Here is a 26,096-nt window from a genome sequence, read left to right as displayed (position 1 = left end):
GCAAATGTACTAAGATGGCATTAAAAAGAGGAAAACAATCATACTTTCAGGTATGAACCACAAACAGAAAATCATAATAGCAAATGCTGCCAACTGCAGGCACTGACTTGCATTCATACTGCTTTTTCCGTAGGCAATGCCGAATACAAGCTCTAGAATGAGTAAAAATCATGTATTTACTTAATGATAGTTAATGACTCTTAAACAGCAATGAAAAAAACTAGCTTTTTAAAATAAATTTGGGGACAAAGCTAGGAATTCAGAATTTAAAAAATTACTTAGGAATACAATGTAAAGAGAAACTTACTTTGAAATACTGGCTAATTCAATACAATTTCTCAAATTTTATCTTTAGTGTAGCCAAGAAAAAAACAATGAAGGAACTCTACTTATATTTAAACCAATAAAAATAGAATATATAAAAAGAAACTGTATTAATAGCTTCATGCTACATAGGAAAGAATAAAACAGGAAAACCTAGTATTTCATAGTAGGGAATTATTACCCAATTAGTTTGCAAACCAAAGCTACTGATAAATAATATTAAAGAATATATACTTTAAATTACTCCAGGGAGGTTACTAGTTACAAAATTACAAAAATGGGCTTTGGGGGATGGAGTTAAGATGGTAGAGTAGTAGGGGGATCCTGAACTTGCCATGTCCTTCAAATACAGCTTGATCAATATTTAAGTGTTTTGGGACAATCAGAGGATTAAGGAAACAATCTGCACAGTTGGAGCAAGAGTAGGGGGGCAGATATAAAGTTCAGAGCCCTGAACTGGTGGAGAGGAAAGCCACAAGGCCCTGAAGGGGACAGAATCTGTTTCTCAGAGCCAAGCCAGGAAGAAGGAGATTGTGGGAAAGAGCCCAGTGGGTAAGAACCACACAATAAGCCACAGTGAGATCCCTTAGGTTGAATAGGGTGAGATCACACCCATTCCAGAGATCATTTGGAAGAGCATATTTTGCCTCTCAAAGGACCAAAGGCCAGCTGGAAACACTGATCGGTGCTCATCAGCAGAGTCACAGGTGTGCACAGAGGGCAGAAAGCCTCTTAGTAACATTTTGCTGTGAGCCACAACAGACTTAAACCTGTGTGCGCTGAGTGGCTGCTTTTCTGTGGCTGAACTAAGCAGAAAGCAGAGACTGGAGCACAGTGCAATTAGCCTGGTCATAGTTTTTGCTATCTGCCACAATAGATTCAAGCCTCTGCAAAGGCTTTTCTGGGACAGAGGGGAGTAGGGGACAGAGTTGAGTGTATACTGCCAATAACCTGGTTCCAGCTTTTCACTGAGCATTACAATAAATTGTAGGCTCTGCACATGTACTGAGCTATGGTTTTTCCGGATAGTATGGGGCTTGACACAACCCAAGCCTCTCCTCCTGGTTTGGGAGTGGGCCTACACCTTATTATGCCCTTTAAAACTTGGGAGTTTTGAATATCAACCACCAGCCAGAGATAAAATACAGATCTGTGGCTCTGGGTGTGCCAATAGTCTAGGCACAGACAGGTTAGGGCAGGGAACTGATGAAACCACAGGACACAGGAGACTGTTTGCTCTTCTCAGAGGGCTCCTGAACAGTGGCTGGGAGTTCCACTCCCCGGAGAAAGGAGGGCTGGGTGATACCATTTTCCACATCCTCCACCATCCCTCCTACTTCCCTCCCACCACCAGCACAGAAGGACTTCAAAGAGAAACACAACACCTCCAGTGGACTCTGGAGTCTCCTACACTACATCTTGCACCCCAGCACCTAGCAGGGGCATTTTTATAAAAGCAAGTCACCTTGTGAACCAGTCCAGCAAACCTCTCCAAAGAAGAGAAACATAAGTCCACAATCTACCAAGTCCACTGATTAAAGAAAGTACCAAAACATCACATTCCAGTGGAAACAGGACAAAGCTTGTTTCTTTTTTGTTTTTGATTCCCCTTTTCTTAATTTCTAATGCTTTTTTCATTTTTCTGTTTCTTATTTTTTATTCTTCATCCTTTAATCATCTATTTTTCCCCCTTTCTCTCTCTCTCTTTTTTTCCTTTTTCTTCCTTTTTTTTGTATCAGGCTGATAATCTTTTGTTCAGTTGTTGGTTTGATTGTTTCCTTCTCTTAATTTTTGAGCCTGGCTACTTTTTTTCTCTCTTTTCTTCTTTCCCTACTCTTCTTTCCTTCCTTGTTTCTTATTTTCTAGAATCACGCTTACAGTTTGTTTGTCTGTTTGTATCCATTTTTGTTCTGTTTTCCTTTCTCTTGTTTTAGGTCAGGCTTTGTTTTTGTTTTGTCTTTTTTTTCTTCTCTTTTTTTTCCTTTTTTCCTTTACAAACTTAACTTGACAGACAAATCAAACCATACGTACTTAAGGGTCAAAACACTCCATTGCAAGCAAGAAGAAATGCTACAGAGGAAGTACCAGTGGGAAAGAGCAGCCAAAACACAATAGCAGAATGTACACAGCATATATCAGAAGCAACTTCCTGAGGATTTTGTTGTGGTGGTTATTACTACTGTTTCTGCTGTTTTGTTTTATTCTTTCCTCCTTACTTTTCTGAAAACAATGACTAGATGGAGAAAATGAGTGCAAAAGAAAGAACAGGCGGTACTATTCTCTGGTAGGCATTTAATCGATATGGATACAAGTAACATATTGGAACTAGAAATCAAAACAATTATAAAGATACACGCTGGGCTTGAAAAATGCAGAGAAGCCACTACAGACTCCCTTACTGTAGAAATAAAAGAACTAAGATCTAATCAGGCCAAAATTAAAAATGCTATACTGAGATGCAGTCAAACATGTAGGCTCTAATAGCTAGGATAAACAAAGCAGAAGAGAGACGCAGTGATATAGAAGACAAAATGATGGAAAATAGGGAAGCTGAGAAAAAGAGACAAAAACTACTACTGGATTACCAAAGGAGACTTCAAATAATCAGTGATACCATAAAGCAAAATATATTTGAGTAATAGAGGTCCAGAAGGTAAAGAGAGAGGGGGAGAAGAAGGTTTCTTTGAACAAATTATAGAACAGACCTTCCCTAATCTGGGGAAGAAAAAGCATTCAAGTCCAGGAGGCACTGAAAATCCCCCACAAAATCAATAAAAATAGGTCAACACTCCAACATAAGATAGTAAAGCTTACAAACTTCACTGATAAAGAGAAAATCCTGAAAGCATCTCAGGACAAGAGGTCCATAACTGATAAGGGTAGACACATAAGGCCGGCAACAGACCTGTCCACAGAGAGCTGACAGGCCAGAAAGGACTGCCATGACATAATTAACATGCTAAATGGGAAAAAAAAATGCAGCCAAGAGTATTTTATCCTGCAAGGCTGTCATTCAGAATAGAAGGAGAGATAGAGTTTCCAGATCAAACAAAAACTGAAAGAATTTATGAACACTAAAACAGCCCTGCAAGAAATATTAAAGGGGATCCTTTGAGGGAAGAGAGAGCTCAAAAATAAAAAAAGATCAGAAAGGAACAGAGACAATTTTTTTTTAAAGGTTTTATTCATTTATTAGACAGAGATCACAAGCAGGCAGAGAGGCAGGCAGAGAGAGAGGGAGAAGCAGGCTCCCTGCTGAGAAGAGAGCCCGATGTGGGGCTCAATCCCAGGACCCTGGGATCATGACCTGAGCTGAAGGCAGAGGCTTTAACCCACTGAGCCACCCAGGCACCTCGAAACAGAGACAATTTATACAAACGCTGACTTTACAAGTAATATATGGCACTAAAGTCATCTCCTTCAAGAATTATTCTGAATGTAAATGGACTAAATACTCCAATTAAAAGACACAGCGTATCAGATTAGATAACAAAACAAGATCCATCAATATGCTGAGACTCATTTTAGATCCCAAAACACCTCCAGATTGATAGTGACAGGTGAGGGGACGGGAACCATTTATCATCTTAACAGACATGAAAAGAAAGCTGGAGTAGCCATCCTTATAAGAGACAAACTAGTTTCTAAACCAAAGAGGTAAACAAGGACACAACTTCATAATAAAAAGAATCTATTCAACAAGAAGGTCTAATAATTGTAGATATTTCTACCCCTGACTTGGAAGCATCCAAATATATAAACCAATTAATAACAAAATTAAAGAAACTCATTGATAATAATACAATAACAGTAGGGAGCTTTAACACCTCACTCAAACCAATGGACAGATCGTCAAACAGAAGATAAACAGGAAACAAAGGCTTTGAGTGACACACTGGACCAGATGGACTTCACAGACACATTCAGAGCATCTCATTCTAAAGCAACAGAATACATATTCCTCTTGAGTGCACATGGAATGTCCCCTCCAGAATAGATGACATACTTGGTCACAAATCAGGTTCCAACCAGTATAAAAAAACCCAAGATTGTGCCATGTACACTTTCAGACCAATGCTTTAAAACTTGAATGCAATCACAAGAGAAAATTTGGAAGGAACAAAAAATACATGGAGGTTAACCAGCATCCATCTAAAGAATGAATGGGTGAACCAGGAAATTAAAGAAGAATTTTTATTTTATTTTATTATTATTTTTTAAAAGATTATTTATTTATCTATTTGACAGACAGAGAAATCAGAAGTAGGCAGAAGTAGGCAGAGAGGCAGACAGATAGAGAGCCTCTATCTCAGGCTCCCCACCAAGCAGAGAGCCTGATGTGGAGCTCGATCCCAGGACCCTGAGATCATGACCTGAACCAAAGGCAGAGGCTTAACCCACTGAGCCACCCAGGTGCCCCAAATAGAATTTTTAAAAATATATGGAAGCATATGAAAATAAAAATATAACAGTTCAGAATCTTTAGATGCAGCAAAGGCCTTCCTAGGAGGGAAGTATCAAGAAGCAAGAAAGGTCTCAAATATATATCCTAACCTTACAGCTAAAGGAGCTGGGTAAAGAACAACAAATAAAACCTAGATCCAGCAGAAGAGAAATAATACAAATTAGAGCAGAAATCCATGATATAGAAGTTAAGAAAACAAAAAACAGAACAGATCAACAAAACTAGGAGCTAGTTCTTTGAACAAATTAGTAAGATTGAAAAACCCCTAGCCCAACTTATCAAAAAGAATAGAGAAAGGACCCAAATCAATAAAATCATGAATGAGAGATAAGAGATCACAACACTGAATAAATACAAGCAATTATAAGAGAATATCACGAGGAATTATATACCAAGAAATTAAACAATCTGGAAGAAATGGATGCATTCCTAGAAACATATAAACTCCTAAAACTGAAATAGGAAGACATAGAAAACCTGAACAGACCCATAACCAGCAAAGAAATTGAATCAGTAATCCAAAACTTCCCAACAACAAGAGTCCAGGGCCAGATGGCCTCCCAGTGGAATTCTACCAAACATTTAAGAAATTAACACCTATTCTGAAGTTGTTCCAAAAAACAAAATGGAAGGAAAACTTCCAAACTCATTATATGAGGCCAGCATTACCTTGATCCCAAAACCAGACAAAGACCCCACTGAAAAGGAGAATTACAGAACAATATCCCTGATGAACATGGATGCAAAAATTCTCACTGATACCAGCTAATAGGATCCTACAATACATCAAAAGGATTATTCACCACAACCAAGTGGGATTTATTCCTGAGCTGAAGGGGTGGTTCAACATCCACAAATCAATTAAGGTGATATACTTCATCAATAAAAAAAGGGACAAAAACCATATGATCCTTCAATTGATGCAGAGAAAGCATTTAACAAAATACAGCATCCTTTCTTCATAAAAACTCTCTGCCATGTAGCTAGAGAGGAAACATATCTTAATATCATAAAAGATATACATATACATACATATACATAATATACAAAAGATCCACAGTAAATATCATCCTCAGTGGGGGAAAAACTGAGAGCTTTTCCTTAAGGTCAGGAACACGACAGGGATGTCTGCTCTCACTACAATTGTTCAACATAGTACTGAAGTCCTGGCTACAGCAATCAGACAACAAAAAGAAATAAAGAGCATCAAATCAGCAAAGAAGTCAAACTTTCAGTCTTTGCAGATGACATGATACTCTGTAGAAAACCCAGACGATTCTACCAAAAAAAATGCTATAGCTGATACAGAAATTCAGCAAAGTCCCAGGATATTAAATCAATGCCCAGAAGCCAGTTGCATTTCTAGACACTAACAAGGATGAAAAAGAAATAGAAATCAGGGAATCAATCCCATTTACAATTGTACCAAAAACCATAAGATACCTAGGAATAAACCTAACCAAAGAGGCAAAGGATCTGTATTCTGAAAACTACAGAATACTCATGAACGAAATTGATGAAGACACAAAGATATGGAAAAATGCTCCATGTTCATGAATAGAAGAACAAACATTGTTAAAATATCTACGCTACCCAAAGCAATCTACACATTAATGCAATCCCTATCAAAATATCATCAACTTTTTTCACAGAACTGGAACAAACAATCCTAAAATTTAATCCTGAATAGCCAAGGCAATGTTGAAAAAGAAAAGCAAAGCTGGAGGCATCACAATTCCAGATTTCAAGCTACAGTACAAAATTGTCATCATCAAGACAGTATGGTACTGGTATAAAAACAAGACACATAGACCAATGGAATAAAATAGAGAACCCAGAAATGGAATCTCAACTCTATGGTGAACTAATCTTCAACAAAGCAGGAAAGACTATTCAATGGAAAAATGATAATACCTTCAACAAATGGTGTTGGGAGAATTGGACAGCAACCTGCAGAAGGATGAAACTGGACCACTTTCTTACACTATACACAAGAGTAGACTCAAATGGATGAAAGACCTAAATGTGAGACAGGAATCCATGAAAATCCTAGAGGAGAACACAAGCAGTAACTTTTTGACCTCAGCTGCAGCAACTTCTTACTAGACATGTCTTCAAAGGCAAGCGAAACAAAAGCAAAAATGACATACTGGGACTTCATCAAGATAGAAAACTTTAACACAGTGAAGGATACAGTCAACAAAACTAAGGTAAGCTACAGAATGGGAGAAGATATTTGCAAATATCAAATACAAAACTTAACCGAACTCAACACCCAAAAAACCAAAAACTCCAGTGAAGAAATGGGCAGAAGACATGAACAGACACTTTTCCAAAGAAGACATACAAATGGCCAACAGACCCATGAGAAAATGCATGTCACTTGGCATCAGGGAAATAAAAATCAAAACTACAATGTGATTCAACATCACACCTGTCAGAGTGGCCAAAATGAACAACTCAGGAAACACAGATGTTGGTGAGGATGCTGAGGAATAGGAACCCTCTTACACTATTGGTTAGAATGCAAACTGGCACAGTCACTCTGGAAAACAGCAGGGAGGTTTCTTGAGAATTTAGAAATAGAGCCACACTACAACCCAGCAATTAATAGCACTATCCAAAGGATACAAACAGTCATTTGAAGGGGCACCTACATCTCAATGTTTATAGCAGCAATGTCCACAATAGCCAGAATATTGAAGGAGCCAGATGTCTATAGACAGATGAATGGATAAAGAAGGTGTGGTATATATATATACAATGGAATAGTACTCAGGCATCAAAAAGAATGAAATCTTGCCATTTGCAATGACATGGATGGAACTTTAACAAAATAAGGTCATATATGATTTCACTCATATGTGGAATTTAATAAATATAAAAACAGAAGAACATGGGGAAGGGAAGGAAAAATAGAAATAAGATGAAAACAAAGAAGAAAACAAACCATCCATAAGAGACACGTAACTATAGGAAATAAACTGAGGGTTGCTGGAAGAGAGGTGGGTGGGATGGATGGGGTAAACGGTTGATAGGCATTAAGGAGGGCACTTGATGGGATGAGCATGGGTGTTATATGCAACTGATGAATCACTAAATCCTACCTCTGAAATTAACAATACCCTATATGTTAATTAAATCTAATTTAAATTAAAAAATTTAAAAATATTAAAATGAACTGAAACAGTTTACTAGGGACTTTGTAATGATCCATGTTTTAAATGGCAAAGGAAACCTTTCTTACATGAAAATGTAACCTTCCAGAAAGCACGTTTTAAGTAGTAACTGAAACTATGTCTATATATGCTCAAACTGTACTGCCTTAGAAGGCCTTCTCTGACCACTCCATCTAAATATCTATCATGGTACCACCCTGTGGTATCACTCTGTTCAAGAGGATGTCTCTCCCCCTGCTTCATTACTACTCTACATTACACTGGTGTTTCTGTACTACTCAAGTTCTGTGACACTTAAGACTACTTCATGCTATCTTTTATATTCTTCTGTTTATTGTTTGTTGTCCATTGTAATTCCAGGAAAGTAGAGATTTGTGCCTCTTTGCATCACTCACCATCCCCACCACTTACAAAGTCAGGAATATGCTCAATCAAAATCTGTTGAAGGCAATCAGGAGGCAGGAAATAATCTGGTGAAACAGTATATAAGCAAAAACAACTAACAACATGTAGGACTTAACCAAATTACTGAAGGGATTGACTTATTGATCAGAACATTTTTTTAAAAAGATTTTATTTATTTATTTGACAGAGAAAAAGAGATCACAAGTAGACAGAGAAGCAGGCAGAGAGAGGGGGAAGAAGGCTCCCTGCTGAGCAGAGAGCCAGATGCAGGGCTCGATCTCAGGACCCTGGGATCATGACCTGAGTCAAAGGCAGAGGCTTTAACCCACTCAGCCACCCAGGCACCCAAAATCAGAACATTTTTATACCAAGGCTGATTTCTAATTATTCAGTCAAATATAAATTTGGGGTTTTTGGGTTTCTTGTTTTTGTTGTTATTGTTTTTTTAATAAAGACTCATCCATTTATTTTAGAGAGAGAGAGAGAAAAAGAGAGCAGGCACAAGTTAGGGGAGGGGGAGACGGAATTCTCAAGCAGACTCCCCACTGAGCCTAGAGCCTGTTGTGGGGCTTGATCCTAGGACCCTGAGATCATGACCTGAGCTGAAACCAAGGGTCAGACATCCCTATATGCTTGTTTAAAAAAAAAAATACAATCAAATCACAACAACCCTTCTGGGAAGAGGTAACCAACCATACAGAGTATATATACTCAAACACCTTGTGCTTCAGTTTGTGAAACAAATTAAGTTATTATGACACAGTCTTTTGATGGGAAAGTAGATAATGCATATTTATGAAGCATGTATAGACTCTTACCTGGATACAAGAGACAAAAGGTGGAAAGAAAGAGAAAGTGCTGTTAAGAAAATGATTAAAGTCCTGTAGCAACTTTTGAGTAATGTTGTTTTTCTCAGACTTGGTCTTGTATTTATCCATCTCTTTTATAATTCCAGAAAACAAGCTGCCAAAGAGCTCTTTTGCAATTATTGGGTCTCTCTGTAAAATACCCAAAACAAAGACAAGTTAGGATCTGAAGTAAAAATGCTACAATTCACTAATACTATCAGAGCTTTATTTGAAAACACAAATTTCTGCAAACATATCTAATTTACATCTCAATTCTGTTTAGAAAGTTTTAACAGACATTGACATGGCTAGTGTTTGAAATTTAACCAAATATACTTGTGGTATCATGGATTTTGGACCCAGAAATAATGTAAGCTGGCTTAATCACATATGTAGCCACAGAGTTTAACTCATGGGTGAGTCTGGACCTTCAGATATTTCATCTTTAAAGTAGGGATAACAGAACACATCTCAGGGCTGTGGTAAGGATTAGCCAAGTTAAAGCACATCAAGTGACCACTGCAGTAATTGATAAGATCTTCAAGAAAGATTAAATGAGATTTTTAAGTACTATCTTTACATTAGTATCATCATAAAGCTAAAGATAGCTGATAAGCTTAAATAAAATGCCAATTTAAAATTTCAAAGTCCCATCAATACGACCATTTAAACTGTTAAAACCATCAGTAACCATTTTTGTGCTTTTAATGTTTGGTGTATTCAACTCTAACAGAATGCTACCTTCATGGCTTTAACCCTCACACTCCATGACTACAAGAACTGGTGCCTGCGACACCAGTACTAAGAACAGTCCCTAGCATGCAGTGTCTGTATTTTTTAAAGGAAGGCATGAATGCATGAATTAATAAGATCTGAACACTATTTTGCTTGGTAAAAACTGTGTCTGAATAAAAAGTTCTTGATTTGTTCTTTATTTTGTAATTTATTTGCTTTATAAAAGTTATATGGTTGCTATAAAAAATTTCAGAAAATATAAATTAGCAAAAAAGAAAATAACCCAATTATACTACATAAAGATAGTCACTGCCATGGGTTGTTCTTTTACTACAACACACACTCTCTCATACGGTATCTGTTCAATAACTTTTTTCACTTAACTTGCAGCAGACAGGTTCCCATGTCTAGAACCCAAATCTTGAGTCTTATGCACAAATTCCCTCACTTCCCAGGGAGTTCCAAATGCTTCTTCTATTATGATACAATGGTGCTTAAGCTAAAGAATGTTTTCAGAGCAACAGAATGTTGTCACTGGACATGTGCTGTAATGACTAGTTTACAGGCTCCTCTTCAGTTCTCTAGTGTGCAACACTCATGTTGAAGAAGAGGAGCCCCTGGACAGCAGAGAAGGCCTTGTCTGTTTTGTTCACAGCTGCACCTCAGTGCTTAGAGCAGTCCCTGGCATCCAGATGGAACTGCTCCATATATAGCACTTGTTGAATAAAGTATTTGGAATTTGAGAAATATAAGGACACATATTCCTTTTCAAAGAACAGAAAAAAATGTAGTCACGTTTTTTCAAAACAATATTCACCATCTCAATATTTTCCAAGCACCAAAGAGATGATCTGACTTGGGACATGGGTCTCAGCAGTATCAGGCTTGTAACCTGCTATCATTAGTACACACCACATACCTATGCAACATGGGAAGATGCAAACCATGCCTAGGAGAGTAGGCGGCAGCATCATTTCTGAGGCAGTGATGTGAATATTATGTGCAAAGCACTAGAAAAACTGGGAAATAATGGGGGTGAAGAAAAACACTAGGCCAGGAATCAAAACAAAGGGGGGGGGTTGTCTTAGTTTCACACCCAGCAAGAATACAAAGTTTGAACCAAATTATCCATTCTTTGCTAACCTTCAGTTCTTCATCTGTAAATGTGTCTAAAAAACTGCCTTTATGTCACGAAATTACTGGGAGAATCTAATGAAAGAAATGTGAAAGCACTCTATAACACTCAAGGGCTCTTCTGTGATAGTAGTTACATAAATCAGTACATATGCTACAATTGCACAGAATCAATCTCTCTCTCTCTCTCTCACACACAGACACACACACACACATGAGGGAAAAAATGGTTATGTCCAGTCCAGGTAACACTGTTGTTCCAATGTCAATTTCTAGATCAACATAAATGGTTAAATAAGATACCACCAGTGGGGAAAGCCAGATAAAGAGTATATGGGACTATGTACTATTTTTGCAAATTCCTGTTAATCTATATTTATTTAGATTAAATAAAAAGCTTAAAAAAGAGTAACAAAGACTATGCAGATATAACATTATTTTAAGCAATATAAGTTTTGGAAAATTTACACAATATATAGCATATTTCAGCATCTAGCATTATGCCACACACACACACAGTGGTATGCCACAACACCTCAGTGTAGCATACGGTAGCCCCCGGAACTGATAAATAGTTTTTATCAGTCAATAGAAAAATAAAGCATTCAAGGACCAACCTGAGCCACAGCTTGCAAGGGGGTGATCAGGCTACTGTATTTAATCTGAATGTCAGGAAGGTCTCCTTGACGGTAACTCCTGTATAAAATGACTTGGGCATCGTGCTTCATTTTTAACTCACTCTTTATCTCCTATAATCATTAGAACCAAGAAAGAAGATTAGAATTCTTATTGAAAAAATTTGTAGTACATGAACTATGAAACGATCAGTCAGTACTTATCTTTAACATAAAGGTGAATTTGATGATAAATTTTACCCAAAATGGTTTGGTCCCTACACTTTACCAGTCTATGGTAGACAATAAATCCAAAATAAAAATTACTATCAAATGAGCAGTATGATTAAACATTTATCACAAAATAGTGTGAATATTTGTAAACTCAGAGAACTTGAATTAGAATTTTTTAAAGCCATATTTCATTTCTTCCCCTTAATTCCTCTTAAAAAACCCTTGGCTAACAGGCCCAGTGATATCACCACAGCCCAGCTCTTCCTGACCCTGCTCACCTGCTTAGGCCACGCTGGCCTTGCACATGCTTTTGAGTCACCCCGACTCTCCACCACACAGGGCTGTGGGACCTGTTCATCTCTGCCTAGAGTGTCTTTTCACAGTTTTTCTCTCATCATTTGGTTCCCACCTCAGATATCATTTTCAAAGAGGCTTGCTTTCTCACTTTAACAGTCTTCCCCACATGGGCATAGCTTGGTTAATCTCCAACTGCACACTATAATCTTAACTCATTCATTTTTTTGGTTCTGTTGTACACACTGGGTTGTAGCTCCATGAATGTTTATATCATATTCACCTCTATACCATTAGCATTGAGCGCAGTGCCTGCCACTGAGCACAATGCTCCCAACAAATAAAGCACATGGACTTCTGATGCCATTCTTACTGAGAGGTCAGCCACTTCAGATGAGAACACCTGTGTCAGAGGGAATGTATGGCCTCACACAGCAGGCCATTCTACATTTATTAAAGGACTTTATTTGTATCAAACCAAAATATCCCACTCTGATTTCTATCCAGCAATCCTGGTTTTATCTTTTCCTTCTGTTCATATTCTGCTTTTTATTTCCTTCAGGCACACCTAGTTAGGTTTCAGGCTTAATTAGTAGCTCATGGCTACTTCTGAGTGGGCAAAGAAGAACGCTCTCCATGTGTGGTGGGGCCAGTGAGAAGAAGCATGGGAGGACTTTGAGGCACTGATTTTGGACCCTTGCCTTCAAGAGAATAGCTGTTCTTACACAGACAAGAGAGATGAAATGTCCATTTTCTTTCCACAGAAGATATAGTGGAACCATTCAATTTCTTCATACTCAGATTTGCAAGTTAATTAAGTGACTGAAGATTTAAACTGAATTAAAATAAACTCAGTTGGTTTTTTTTAAACATACAGTCTTGTCTTTCTTGAAAATTTTGTCATAATTACTGGTTTTTAAGTAATACCGAAGCTGTTGCTGAACAAATTCTTCCATTATTTCCACATTTTGAGAAATGTTTAATTCATGCCGTACTAGGTCACTGCTTTTGGCAGATAACCCAGGACCATCCATCTGGCCTGCTCATCCTTTTCTCTGGGCTCACCATTCCCTCTTCATCCAGGTACCCCAGAGAACAGCTGGTTGTAATGTGGTTCCACAGTGGCCCCAGACCCAAAGTGGAGCAAGATTATGGCTAATCCTTCCCAGCAGCTAAAGTTGTAAGATAATTCAGGAATTATTGGAGGCTGTGTCTCTACCACATGGAGAAAGCCAAGCTGTACACAGAGAAGAACAAAGCCAAGCTGCAGTGAGAGTCTGAGATAAGGGGCAGGGATGAGGTCCTGGTAGTGCCCATGAGCCACAACAAACCTCAGATTCAAGGGACTACACACACATGCCCCATTCCAAGATTCCCATGACCTCATTAGTGAGTCACCACTGTCCTTTACATCTACATTAGTCAGAGGAATTATCTTTGGTTCATAAGTAACTTTAACTCATATACTGCTGGTTTTGTAATTTTGTCATGCAATAAATATCTGACAAGAATCTTATTTCCTTAGTATATATCCGTTGATATAAAAAAAAATATTTCTGACCACTCAAATTCTCAAAATAGATACAAACCTTCTCTCGTTTTTGTTCAGCAATACCTTTTCTGGCATAAATCAAACTGAGCTTTTCTTGGTCCTTTATAAATCGCCTGCGTAATCTTAATATTTCTGTCCGATTGTCTATACCTGAAGAATATAAAGGTTTGTTACAGATGGTCAATTTGACATTTGCAGTTGACTTCACCTCCTTTCTAGAATTGCCTGAAATAGAAAGTATAATTATTTCCTTACTTCCATCTAGCTGTTCTGTTTTGTTGCAATGACATGAGTCTATGAAGAAAAGAGAACAGGACAGAAGACCACTAACCAGTTTTGGAAACTAGAGAACAGAAAGCTGTAACCAACCCAGCCCAACCCCAGGGCCACCATACAGAGAACAGAAACAAACAAGGATAGCTGACAAGACCTTGAAGGGGCAGGACCTGGCAGCAGCAGGCATGTCCATGGGAAGGGAGGAAAGTGAGGCTGCAGCAGGAGATGTGGTTAGGAAGCACTGTCCCTAGTGCTGCAGGTGCCGAGCCTGGGAGAGGACATAGGGCCCATGGGTGCACAGGGCTGACATCGCTGCAAGCACAGCAACTACACCATGAGTGACCACAAGGGCTTTTGGAACCTGGAGCTGCTTGGTCGTGCTTGGCCTCTAGAGTACTGGTACCCTGGCCTGCCAGCCTGTAGTTATTCCAAATGCCTTTTTGGTGCCTCATCTGGGAATATAAGTGAAAAGCCAAGTCACCAGACATTTTGAGGAAAGCTTCAAACATGAAAGACAGAAATGAAAAAAATAAGGAAAGAGCAACTGTTGAAAGCAGTCCTTCCAGGGGAAAAATTTTTCAAAATATTATCATTTATTAAAAAGACAAAAGCAGAAATTCCAACAGTGGATCAAACGCTGGAAGGGCATTCAGAGAACATAAAAAGTTCATAGAAACCAAAAATATAACTTAAAAGTAAAGGTTAGAAGATAGGTTAAAGTGATTTCCCAGAATACAAAGGAAAAAGGATGAAAAACAAGAAAATTATAAGAGCTGATAAAGTCTGTATTCCAAAAAGAAAACTGATACGAGGAAATCATCAACAAAATCATCCAAGAAAAAATACTGCAAAACTGGAAAATGCATTAGCAGTCTGAAAGGGCCCTCCTATGCCCAGAAAAATGGACTAACAGACCTGCATGCTTCAAAGGACCTTTTTGTGAAATTTCCTAAAATTTATTTAAAAGAAAGGATCCTAAGATGTTCTGCCAATTCTTAACAAAGAACCAATTCTTAACAAAGAGTCAATAAAATGAATGCCAGTAGGTTTCCCAACCCAACCTTGGGTACTAGGGAACCCTGATGAGTTCACACTCAAAATTCTATAGCTAAAATACCCAGCAGGTGTGACTGCCATCAAAGCATCAAAAACAGCTTAGGGCTTCTGACTCCCTTTCTCAGGAAGCTACATGAAGAAGTGCTTCATCAGAAAGATGGAACAAGCCAAAGAAGAATCGGATCCAAGAGAGGTGAAAAGACCCTCAGGACGAAGAGGTGGTCTCTGAACCACAGCTGAGCAGACACCCCAAGAGCAGTAGCCTGGAACAGCGTGGCTCAAAAGCTCCAGGAGAGATTTCATTTAAGATAAAACATTTATGTACTGGGACACAGTAAAAGACAATGGTACAACTCAAAGGAAATCAAGTAATAATATGCAGAAATCTAAACCAAAATAATTATTAATGCCCAGAAAAAATTATTATACAAGAAATACAAAATAATCATAGTAGCACTATACTTTGAACAGATATAATATTTATGCAGTCAAAATAAGAGGAAACTACACAGGAAGAATTCATTGCAAGTGTGTGTGAGGGACAAGAAGGAGCCAGATCCTCAATGTCCATAACGCAAGCAAAAGAGAATAACAAATATTGAAAGAAAAAAAAAGGTAGGGTAGCAATACAGGAGGTACAGAAGGGTGTAAGTGGTTGCGTCTGGAATCTGGGGAATGGATATGGAGGGTTGCTATTTCTTCTAGAAAGCTTTGGCAAAGTATTTGACTCTTCAAACTACTTGCATGTATTACCCTAATAACAAATGACTAAAGGAAACTGTAATGAAGAATTAAAATAGTTGAAAAATGATATTTTAATTAGGTTACAATTTCATTTTTAAATGCCAATGATAATATCACAGTAAGGATTAATTCACCATAAATTATGAACTTCCCAATATTCCTCTTTACGCAAGAAAATACATAACCCACAAAGAAGACGGACAGTGTAGGAAATATTTTATATCTACAAGGGGAGATTCAAATATATTAACCAAATTAAAATGGATAGCTAACAGTATTCATTTTGCCTCAGTTCTATGAGTTTTTTCAAATTCATATATAAAACTTTTAAGGAAAAGGGTTTAAAAATTGGGTTTTACCTCTTATCCTCCTTAATTTCTATACAAAGTCAATGAAGACTGCTCAACTGGGAAAAACTGTCCAACAGTTTGAGTTGTGTACTATGCTGCGATCCTCAGCCATGCCCCTTTGTTTTCTGAGCCTCCTCCCCTTTCAGTAGAGTGGGTCATGGGCAATCATCATGCATTAACTGGACTGCAGGCTGCCCCAAATGCCCATCTCAACAATAATCCTGTGGGAGGATTATGTGCCATGGGTTTGAGGTCAGCAAGACACTTAATGAGCCATGGGAAAGTAACAGTCATTCTGGGACTGCGTTTTAACTTCAGAGTTTTCATTGTCAGTTACAGAAGGACAGAGAACCATGCACTTTGGCCAGATGACAGTCTGGCAGAGAAACAGCAGAGGAAGAGGATATAAAAGAAAGACTGGTGGGAGGCAACCAAGCAGGGGGCAGAACAGACAGAGCAGAAACCTAGAATGGTGAGCAAAAGAAAGCTAGTTTACATCATCTACATAAAATTCACAGAATTATGTACGACCACAGATTTGTGACATAAATGTGAAAAAGAGTGGTTGGAAATGAGGAAAGTATTTCATGTATGTGTTTAGTTCCTAAAGGAATTTACCCTTACTCATTTAAAATAAAGCATATCAGGGGCACCTGGCTGGTTCAGTCAGCACAGTGTGCAACTCCTGATCTCAGGGTTGTGAGTTTGAGCCCCACATTGGGTATAGAGATTACTTAAAAATAAAATAAAATAAATTATATCTGAGGGGAGTTGGGTTGGGGGATGAGTGAGGTAGGTGAAGCACATTAAGGGTACACTTATCATGATGAGCACTGAGTAATGATGTATAAAACTGCTGAATCACTATATTATTGTACATCTGAAACTCATATAACACTGTACATTAACTATACTGGAATTAAAAAACTTAATAAAAAACAAATAAGAGTAAAAGAAATTTATTCTTGCTCTTAATTTTATTTCTTTATATCTAAATTCAAATGGTTGACATTTCTCTAAGGTTCTGTTAGGACCTTTACTTTCTCCATTTTCTTCCTCTGGGCTTTCACTCACTTCCAGAGTTGCCATTCTCATAAAAAGCTGAGTTACACCCTTTCAGCCAGCACTGGTCTTTGAGCTCTGCCTGCACTTCCCTGCAGCCTCCGTGACACATCTCCCTTCATCTTCCCCACCAGGACACTGGATGTGTGGTGGGATCAGAGGTGCCTGTTGCCTTTGCCACCAGGGCCTCCTCAGGCTCAGATGCTGCTCCATGCAGATCCCCCAGTAGGTCATCCAGGGAACACTGCAGAAAGTCCTGGTTGCCTCCTAAAGCACCAGGCTCACATCCCCAGCTGTCTGCCCTTTACTCCCTGTGGGTGTGTCCCATAGGCTAGACCGTTACAAGGCCTACCAGTCCTTAAACAATCTCTTTTTAAAATTAATTATTTTTATTAACATATAATATATTATTTGCCCCAGGGGTATAGGTCTGTGAAGTCCTTAAACAATCTTAAGCTGATCTGGGTCCCCTCCACTTCCCAAATCCACTCCATACTCCCTGCCTCATTCTTTGTTTACCCTCCCCTTTCCCACACCCCTAGCCTCCAGAGGCTAGTCCCAAAGTCAGCCTTTTCCCCAGGTCCTTCCTGGCACTCTCTCATTTTCTCTCTCTGAGACTTACTAATTCTGCTTCACCTTCAAGATCACCGACCTGTTGCCTTTACCAAGCCCTGATGCTCAGAAAGTCACTAAATGAATGGAATGAGTCCAATTTACTCAATGCTTTTCTGGAACACCTGAAACTAGGCTTTCAACATGGTAAGTACTGAATATTTATTGAATTAAATTTTATATTTTTAAGTAAGCGCTACCCCCAACATGGGGCTCAAACACATGACCCCAAGAATAAGAGTTATATGCTGAGCCATCCTGGAGCATCCAAATTAAATTTTAATGGGCTTATCAAAAGAAATGAAATCTTGCCATTTGCGACGACGTGGATGGAACTAGAGGATATTATGCTGAGTGAAATAAGTCAATCAGAGAAAGACAATTATCATATGGATCTCCCTGATGTGAGAAGCAAGGTGAGGGGCTTGGGGGGTAGGGAAGAAAAAAATGAAACAAGATGGGATCAGAAGGGAGACAAACCATAAGAGATTCTTAATCTCACAAAACAAAGGGAGGGTTGCTGGGGGGTGGGGACAGAGGGTGGTTGGTTATGGACATTGGGGAAGGTGTGTGCTATGGTGAGTGCTGTGAAGTGTGTACATCTGACGATTCACAGACCTGTACCCCTGGGGCTAATAATACATTATATGTTAATAAAAAAATAAAAAATTAAAAAAAATTAATGGACTTATAAGGTTACATGGAAATGTGAATGCAGTCAGAAATGCACTTTTCTTTATCTAAGTCTCTGCATTAACGTATTTTAAGTACATTTCAGCAAGCTTACTTTACCTTTTGTTTTGTTATCCACCTCATCTCCTGGAAGGCCCAGCCTTTTTTTCCCAAAATCAGGTCCCACTGACTTCAAGGGTGCTCTCTGGAACTTTTCACTCCTCTTGTGGGCAAACAGCAAGGAGGAAGATGAGGAATCCGATGATGAGGAGACTGTATAATCCATCAGTGGGTCAATACTGCTCCCAGTCAGCCAATTAAAGGAGCTTCTGCCATCTACAAACAGGCATGACCAGAGCATGTCACAGCATGCTTAACACTGCCCAACCCTGCCCAGACCACCCCACCCCACCACTGCACCTGGTGGAGCACTGCCAACTGCCAGACACACTGTGTGTGACAAGGGATGCATTATTCTGTGGCACCTGGGGCCTCCACGTAATCCCCTGCCATTGTCACTGGGGACAACTCCTCCAGGGAGACAGCCACATCACAGCAGAAAGACAACAGGCAGTTTACTGCTAGGTTACTAGTGAGTGATCAGAGGCAGCTCAGGTATTTGAGCCTGTGTCCTCATTTGTGAAGCAGGGAACACCATATCTGCTCCTTCAAGCCACTGTGATCATTATAGTAATGACACCTGGTATCTCCAGATTCATTCATTCATTCATTCCAGATTCATGACTTCTAATATAATGTCATAAAATATTCATGGTAATTATTCAAATCATTTCTACTTCTAGAAACAATGAAACATGAAAAAATTTACATAAAGGAAAAACATCTGAAATGTTTATATGAAATAATTTAGGTATTTTACTCTATAACTTGTACTTCTCTGAACAATTCAGGAAAGAGAAGTTTAATAAACTATAAACACAGTAAATGATTTTGATTTAGCTCTTCAGAACTTGGCTTTTGAGATAAGGGGTTTAAAATGTGAAACCAAACCAAAACATACATGTACTGTTACTTTTGTTTTTTTCTAGTCAAGAACAGTCCTTTTTTATTTTTTTTACTGTGTTAAAATTTAGAGAACACCAAATTAACTATTTTAATCATGTAAAGTGTACAGAACTATGGTGTCACACTGTTGGGCAATCATCACCACAATTCATCTCCAGAGCATATTCAATCATCTTAAACAGAAACTCCATATCCTTTAAACACCAGGTCCCCAACATCCCTCCCCTGCCTTCTCTGTTCCAACTCAAAGAATTTGATGACTCTTGGAATCCCAATGCTTTTCTCCTTTGACTGACCTATCTTTTCTGTGGTTCTTACCACTTTTTTCTATTATTGTTTCACTTCTCTTACAGTCAATGTTCTTGTAGTGGAAGCCACTTCCACAGATCATATTGCCTTGTGCAGAGCAGGCAGGTGTTCAGGTGTGATAGTTACCTGCAGTTTGTGTAGGTGTGAAGTCATACTGTTGTTGGGTGGCCCGTATCTGCCTAGCCATCACCCCTTGAAATGGGAGGGATCCCTCCTGGGTCCGGGCCTGCAGAGCACTTTGGGAGGCCTGAGTCTCAATAAACATTGGAGTGAAAATAGTACTTCGGAAACGCCAGTCAGAATCAATGGTATATTCCTACATGTAAGAGAGTTCCAAGTGAAATAATGGTCCTTCTTTAGCAACACTGAAATATTTTTATTAAAATTCATTGCTACTATCAGTAAATACATAATTTCATGTATCTCTATGGAAAACAGCTGAAGAAACTTTCCGAATTTAAACATTTTAACTAAATATTTGTCATCTAGAAATAGTGATTAGTATTGGGGGAGGAAAAACTGTATTTCTCCTCCTTCACATTCTGCATTAAATGGCTTAATGCCACACCTAGTGGTGGCACCACAACACTAACAAGCTGAAGGGCTCAGCTCCTTCCAAAGTCCCACTATGTGCTCAACACTAAGAAAGTCACAGGAGAAGCGCAAGCAAAACAGTCAGGCTAAGTTAGCCAGGCTAGCAGATATGAAGTGAGCACATGTGTAAAAATGTAAATCATCACAGGTTGTTAAGGCTGCCAGGAGAAGAGGCAAACTCAGTGTCTACCAAATGGATGGGGAGGAGGATGGCATTACGGAGAAAGGAAAATCTAAGTGGAGGCTGAAAGGGGAACAAGTGTGAGCATGTCAAGAGAGTGTGAGCATATGAGGCTAAATCAAATGTGTTTCAGAAAGGAATGTGTAATCCAAGTAAAATAAGAAGCCCAGTACAACTAATCATCAGAGAAACACAAAACGAAATCACAATGAGACATCACCTCACATGTGTCAGGTGGCTCTCATCAAAAAGACAAGAGATGACAACTGTTGGCAAGGATGTGGAGAAGAGGAAACCCTCAAGCACTATTGGTGAGAATATAAATTGATGCAAACACTAAGGAAAACAGTACAGAGGTCCTCAAAATATTAAAATTAGAAATAAAATATGATCTAGCTATTTTAATTCTGGGTATTTATCCAAAAGAAACAAAACACTAACTCAAAAAGATATATGCACCTCTATGTTCACTGCAGCAATTTTCATAATAACCAAGAAATGGAAGCAACTTCAGTGTCTATCAATGGAAGAATGGATAAAGAAGATGTGATGTGTGTGTGTGCACACACATATGCAATGGAATATTATTGAATCATAAAAAAGAAGGAAATTTGCCATTTGATAACATGGATGGACCTTGAGGGCATTATGCTAAGTGACAGAGAAAGGCAAATACCACATGATCTCACTTACATGTGGAATCTAACAACACCAAAACAAAACAAATTGAACTGAAAAAGATACAGAGAACAAACTGGTGACTGCCAGAGACAGAGGACAGGGAGGGGGGGTGGCAGGAGGAGGGAACATGGGTGAAGGGGGTCAAAAGGTATAAACTTCCAGTTAAAAAATAAGTAAGTCATGGAGGTAAAATGCATAGCATGGTAACTACAGTTAATAATACTGTATTATATATTTGAAAGTTGCTAAGAGAATAGATGTTAAAAATTCTCATCACAAGGAAAAAATATTTGTAACTATGTGGTGATGGATGTTAACTAGGCTTACTGTGGTAATCATCTCACAATACAAACAAATATCAAATCATTATGTTGTATACCTGAAACTAATGTCATACATCATTAATATCTCAATAAAAGCCAGTTTAACTCTTAGCAAATGTTGACAAAAAGACAGGAAAAGCTTATAAAATTTATTATTACAGAGATAAGTACTTCACCTGAAATTCGCATTCTGATAGAGGATGCTCAAACACAGGGTTTGGATAATCTGGGCTCATGCTGGTCATTTCTAGCAGAAAATCTGTTGCTAAACTTAAAAAGTGCATTTCTATCTTTGGAGAATATAAGGAATTTAGTGCCAACAGTCGGTCCAAGATATTTGAAGGTAATCTAGTCTCATGGCTCCAGAAATTTCGAATAATTAATCTGAAAAGCAGAGAGGAAAGAAGCATATTTCTCAGATATTGGCAAATAAGAAAGTCCTACACATTGTGTCATGTGGAGAAGGCAATCTGTCATCACTATAAAACTTAACATAGAGGAAAACCACATCCAAAATTGTATAAGGAGTTTAATCTGAGTTATGAGCAATAATATGCATTGAAGGAAGGGAATATTCCAAAACCTTAGCATATTTAACAAGAGGTGAGGTGAAAAACTGGAAGATTTTTTTTTTAAGGATCTTTTTTTCTTTTAAGATTTTATTTATTTATTTGACACAGAGAGAGATCAAAGGCAGGCAGAGAGGCTGGTGGGGGGGTGGCGGGAGGGAGAAGCAGAAGCAGGCCTCTGTTGAGCAGAGCCCGATGTGGGGCTCGATTCCAGGACCCTGAGACCATGACCTGCACCGAAGGCAGAGAATTAACCCACTGAGCCACGCAGGTGCCCCAAAACTGGATGATTTCTCATCTCTACTGCCTGGGGAATCTTCAATTATGAGTATATAATATTAAGTATCTGGAAATTGAGAAAACACCTTAAGAAATTATATGTATTCCTTCACTGCCTTGCTAAAACAATTCACTCCAAAAATTATTGCCATAAACTATTCACAACTTGAACTACTTAAGAACCAGGTTAGGCTTAGGGCACCTGGGTGACTCAGTTGATGAAGAGTCTGACTCTTGATTGCAGGTTATGATGTCGGGGTTATGAGATCAAAGCCCACACTGGGCTCCACATAGTGTGATTCTCTCTCTCTTCCTCTGCCCTTCCCCTTACTTAAAAAAAAAACAAAAACATGGGTTGGGTTTTACAATTTATGAATGCTTTTGAAATCCAAATAAAATTTAGAATGGAAAATTGAAATATAGAACCATACAAAAAGCTTATACCCCTTCTTATATAATTAGTACTTGATAAAACACTCATAAAACTAATAGGGTAGGCATTTTAGAGGAAAACTGTGGGGATTCATAGTGTTTGGATGGATAAAACCTGACTTGTATAAACCTCCCTGGATGAGCCTAATTGAAAAGCAAAAGAGGAGTGCCTAGATGCTGGGTCTCGTCTGAAGTTTCTTGGCTGAATGCAGGCAGATTCTTACTTCCGCTCATGGGTCTCATCCAGGGAGTGGGGTTTAAAAATACAGGCACCTGTAGTGGTCACGTACTTCACAGGCTCCTTGCCTTGCACATGGTGTATTAATTAAACTCACAATAAAAGAAGAGACAAAGCTTGGCTCAAGGCCTTTCACCACTAGAGCATCTGGCCCTCCTTTCTCCTACTAAGGTGTTGGGAATAATCCTTTCATTCACCATTATCAGGCTTTGCTGGCCAAACCCGACAGAAAATAGTAATCATGTTTTATTTCCCTATATAATTAATATTATAGTTTTCTCCTATTTCTAAAGTTTCAAACATTTCACTTAATATTAATATGTATAGTGTGATTTCAACTATTTGAGTTAAATGAGAAACATAATCATCATTATAGATCTTTTCATTTTAAGACACTGATTCACTGCATGAGCAGAGAAAGATTAATTCATACCACTTTTTAAAGAGTTTTATTTATATTTAAAATAACTTGTCAGGATTTTTAAGTCTTAATATTAAAATACCTTTTTACTGAACACTATGAATGGAGAAAGCAAAGAAAATGCTAATATTATAAACATAATTCTAAAACTGCTGAAAAATACTCAGTGTCAATCTAGAAAGAAATATCCCTAAATTTATTTGTCCTGGCCCAAGTATTCCAGGAGGAGCACATACTGAAGCCCAGCATTCTCATCGATCAGCCCTTGAATCAATACATCTTTTGCCAACTTAAATACTTCCCGAGACTCATCATCTGCTTGACTTTCTGGATCTCTGAGAAAAAAAAAAAATGACAAAACATTAACATTGTCTTCCATCACTTTTGTTCAATCCCAATAACACCATCCAGAATGAAAGTTAAATAATCTGGCCTTTCTGGGCACCTGGGTGGCTCAGCTGGTGAAGCAACTGCCTTTGACTCAGGTCATGATCCTGGAGTCCTGGGATTGAGTCTTGCATCTGGCTCCCTGCTCAGCAGGGAGTCTACTTCTCCCTCTGACCCTTCCCCTTCTCATGCTCTCTCTCTCTCAAATAAATAAATAAAATCTTAAACAAAACAAAACTGGCCTTTCCTGTGGTACTTTAACTTCCCAAATCACAGCAGAACTTACCTTCATGTGTATGTACCCTGACACCCTCCTTTAGGGCCTCTGCAAGCCTATCCAAGTGCCTGTCACCACCCTACCTGCAATGTGATAGGACTCAGGTACACAGGGCAGAGGGGGTGGGTAATGGGATTAGGGCTGCAGAGGCTCCCTGTGAATGCTAAGAGGTCCTAGGACAGGCTCACACCCTACAAGAAGTGGGGTGATGGAACTCCTGTAGGATAAAGGCATCCCAGAGTTCACTTCCTTAATTTTGTCAAATTTTAGAGGGATAACTATAAAAACAAATTACACTATTGACTCAACCAGTAATTGCACACTCTGAATTCCCACAGGTACATAAAAGGAGTTAAAAAAAAAAAGGATACATGTCAATATACTAAAATAAACTTGTTTTAATTATTTTAATTATATGTTTAAAAATATTTTATTATTATAATCTGTTTCAGATTGCTATAAGCACCCAAATGCCCCCTTAAGAATTAGTAATATAAAATGTTAATGTAGTGGGATGCCTGGGTAGCTCAATCAGTAAAGTGTCAAACTCTTGATTTTGGCTCAGGTCATGATCTCAGGACCATGACAGTGAACCCCATGTCAGGCTCCATGCTAGATGTGGCATCTGCTTAAGACTCTTGCTCTCCCGGGACGCCTGGGTGGCTCAGTGGGTTAAGCCGCTGCCTTCGGCTCAGGTCGTGATCTCGGGGTCCTGGGATCGAGCCCCGAGTCGGGCTCTCTGCTCGGAAGGGAGCCTGCTTCCTCCTCTCTCTCTGCCTGCCTCTCTGCCTGCTTGTGATCTCTCTGTCAAATAAATAAATAAAATCTTAAAAAAAAAAAAAAAAAAGACTCTTGCTCTCCCTTTCTCTCTGCCCCTCCACAGACATCCCGTCCAAAAAAAAAAATTAATGTAAACCTTACCGGTAATTGTCATGAACCCACATTAGAATGTTATACATTTGTTCCCTGCATACTGGAGAAGGATGAGAAATGAATTCTACAACAGGATTCAGAAGTTCTCGGAGTTCTACAGGTTTCAATTTTGCCATCATTGTATAAATTATGTCCAAACACACTTTCTGTCTTTCATCATCTCTGTAACAAGAGAGTTTTTTTTTAAAACACACTAATTTAACAAATTATACTTTCAGATATGACAGGTAACATTTTTCTTTGTGCTGTTCTGTATTTCAAAATTTATTACAATGGGAACATAAAAATTACATCTAAAAAAATTACCATGAGCTAGAGTATTAAAAATAAAACTAAATTAATTCATTAATCCATATCCTGGATTGGATCCTAGAACAGAAAAAGGAACATTAGTGGGAAAACTGGTAAAAGTCAAATAAAGTCTAATTTAGTTAACATTAATGTACAGAAGTTAATTCCTTAGTTTTGACAAATGTACGATGATTATGTGACATGGAAAAACTGGATGAAGAGTTATGTGGGAACTTTGTGTATTATTTTTCAAATACTCTATAAATATAGTTATTCCAAAATAAAAGTTCATTTAAAAAAAAAAACCAAAATGTCAAATAAAATAAACTGAATAAAAAGGATTTCACATTTTGAAAAAATGATTTCAAGTGCTAGGCCACCTGGCAGGTCAGAAGCAAGTTAAGGTTAGTCTGGGCCCCAGATAAGGTGCACACCTGTTTTATGTATCTTTTCTTCCTTAAAGCACCCAGTTTAATGCTTTATACACAGTAGGCACTGAGTAAGTTTCTAATGAAGGATACTACAACACAACAACATATACTCTTTGTTATTGGCATTTATCAATAATTTATCCCTATGTAAAAAAATATGTATACAGA

General features: G+C 38.3%; 1 protein-coding gene across 2 annotated transcripts in view; it reads right to left on the bottom strand.

The window, feature by feature from the left end:
* The window catches only part of PRKDC (protein kinase, DNA-activated, catalytic subunit), a 252,204-nt gene that overhangs the window by 57,790 nt on the left and 168,318 nt on the right, over window positions 1-26,096 (bottom strand). For both annotated transcript variants that reach the window (XR_014307720.1, XM_082718849.1), the window contains exons 55-62: window positions 25,195-25,368; window positions 23,846-23,944; window positions 21,847-22,054; window positions 20,018-20,207; window positions 18,677-18,892; window positions 13,822-13,934; window positions 11,708-11,839; window positions 9,192-9,371 (exon numbers count right to left, since the gene is read on the bottom strand). Coding sequence is in view for 1 of the 2 variants with exons in the window: in XM_082718849.1 (XP_082574975.1) it covers window positions 9,192-9,371; window positions 11,708-11,839; window positions 13,822-13,934; window positions 18,677-18,892; window positions 20,018-20,207; window positions 21,847-22,054; window positions 23,846-23,944; window positions 25,195-25,368 (1,312 nt within the window). In the remaining variant the exon portion in view is untranslated. The remainder of the gene's footprint in view (window positions 1-9,191; window positions 9,372-11,707; window positions 11,840-13,821; window positions 13,935-18,676; window positions 18,893-20,017; window positions 20,208-21,846; window positions 22,055-23,845; window positions 23,945-25,194; window positions 25,369-26,096) is intronic.

Source organism: Mustela nivalis (assembly GCF_964662115.1).
Source record: "Mustela nivalis genome assembly, chromosome: 2".
Lineage (NCBI taxonomy): Eukaryota > Metazoa > Chordata > Mammalia > Carnivora > Mustelidae > Mustela > Mustela nivalis.
Note: the sequence above shows the minus strand (reverse complement) of the source record. Positions and strands in the feature narration are given on the sequence as shown.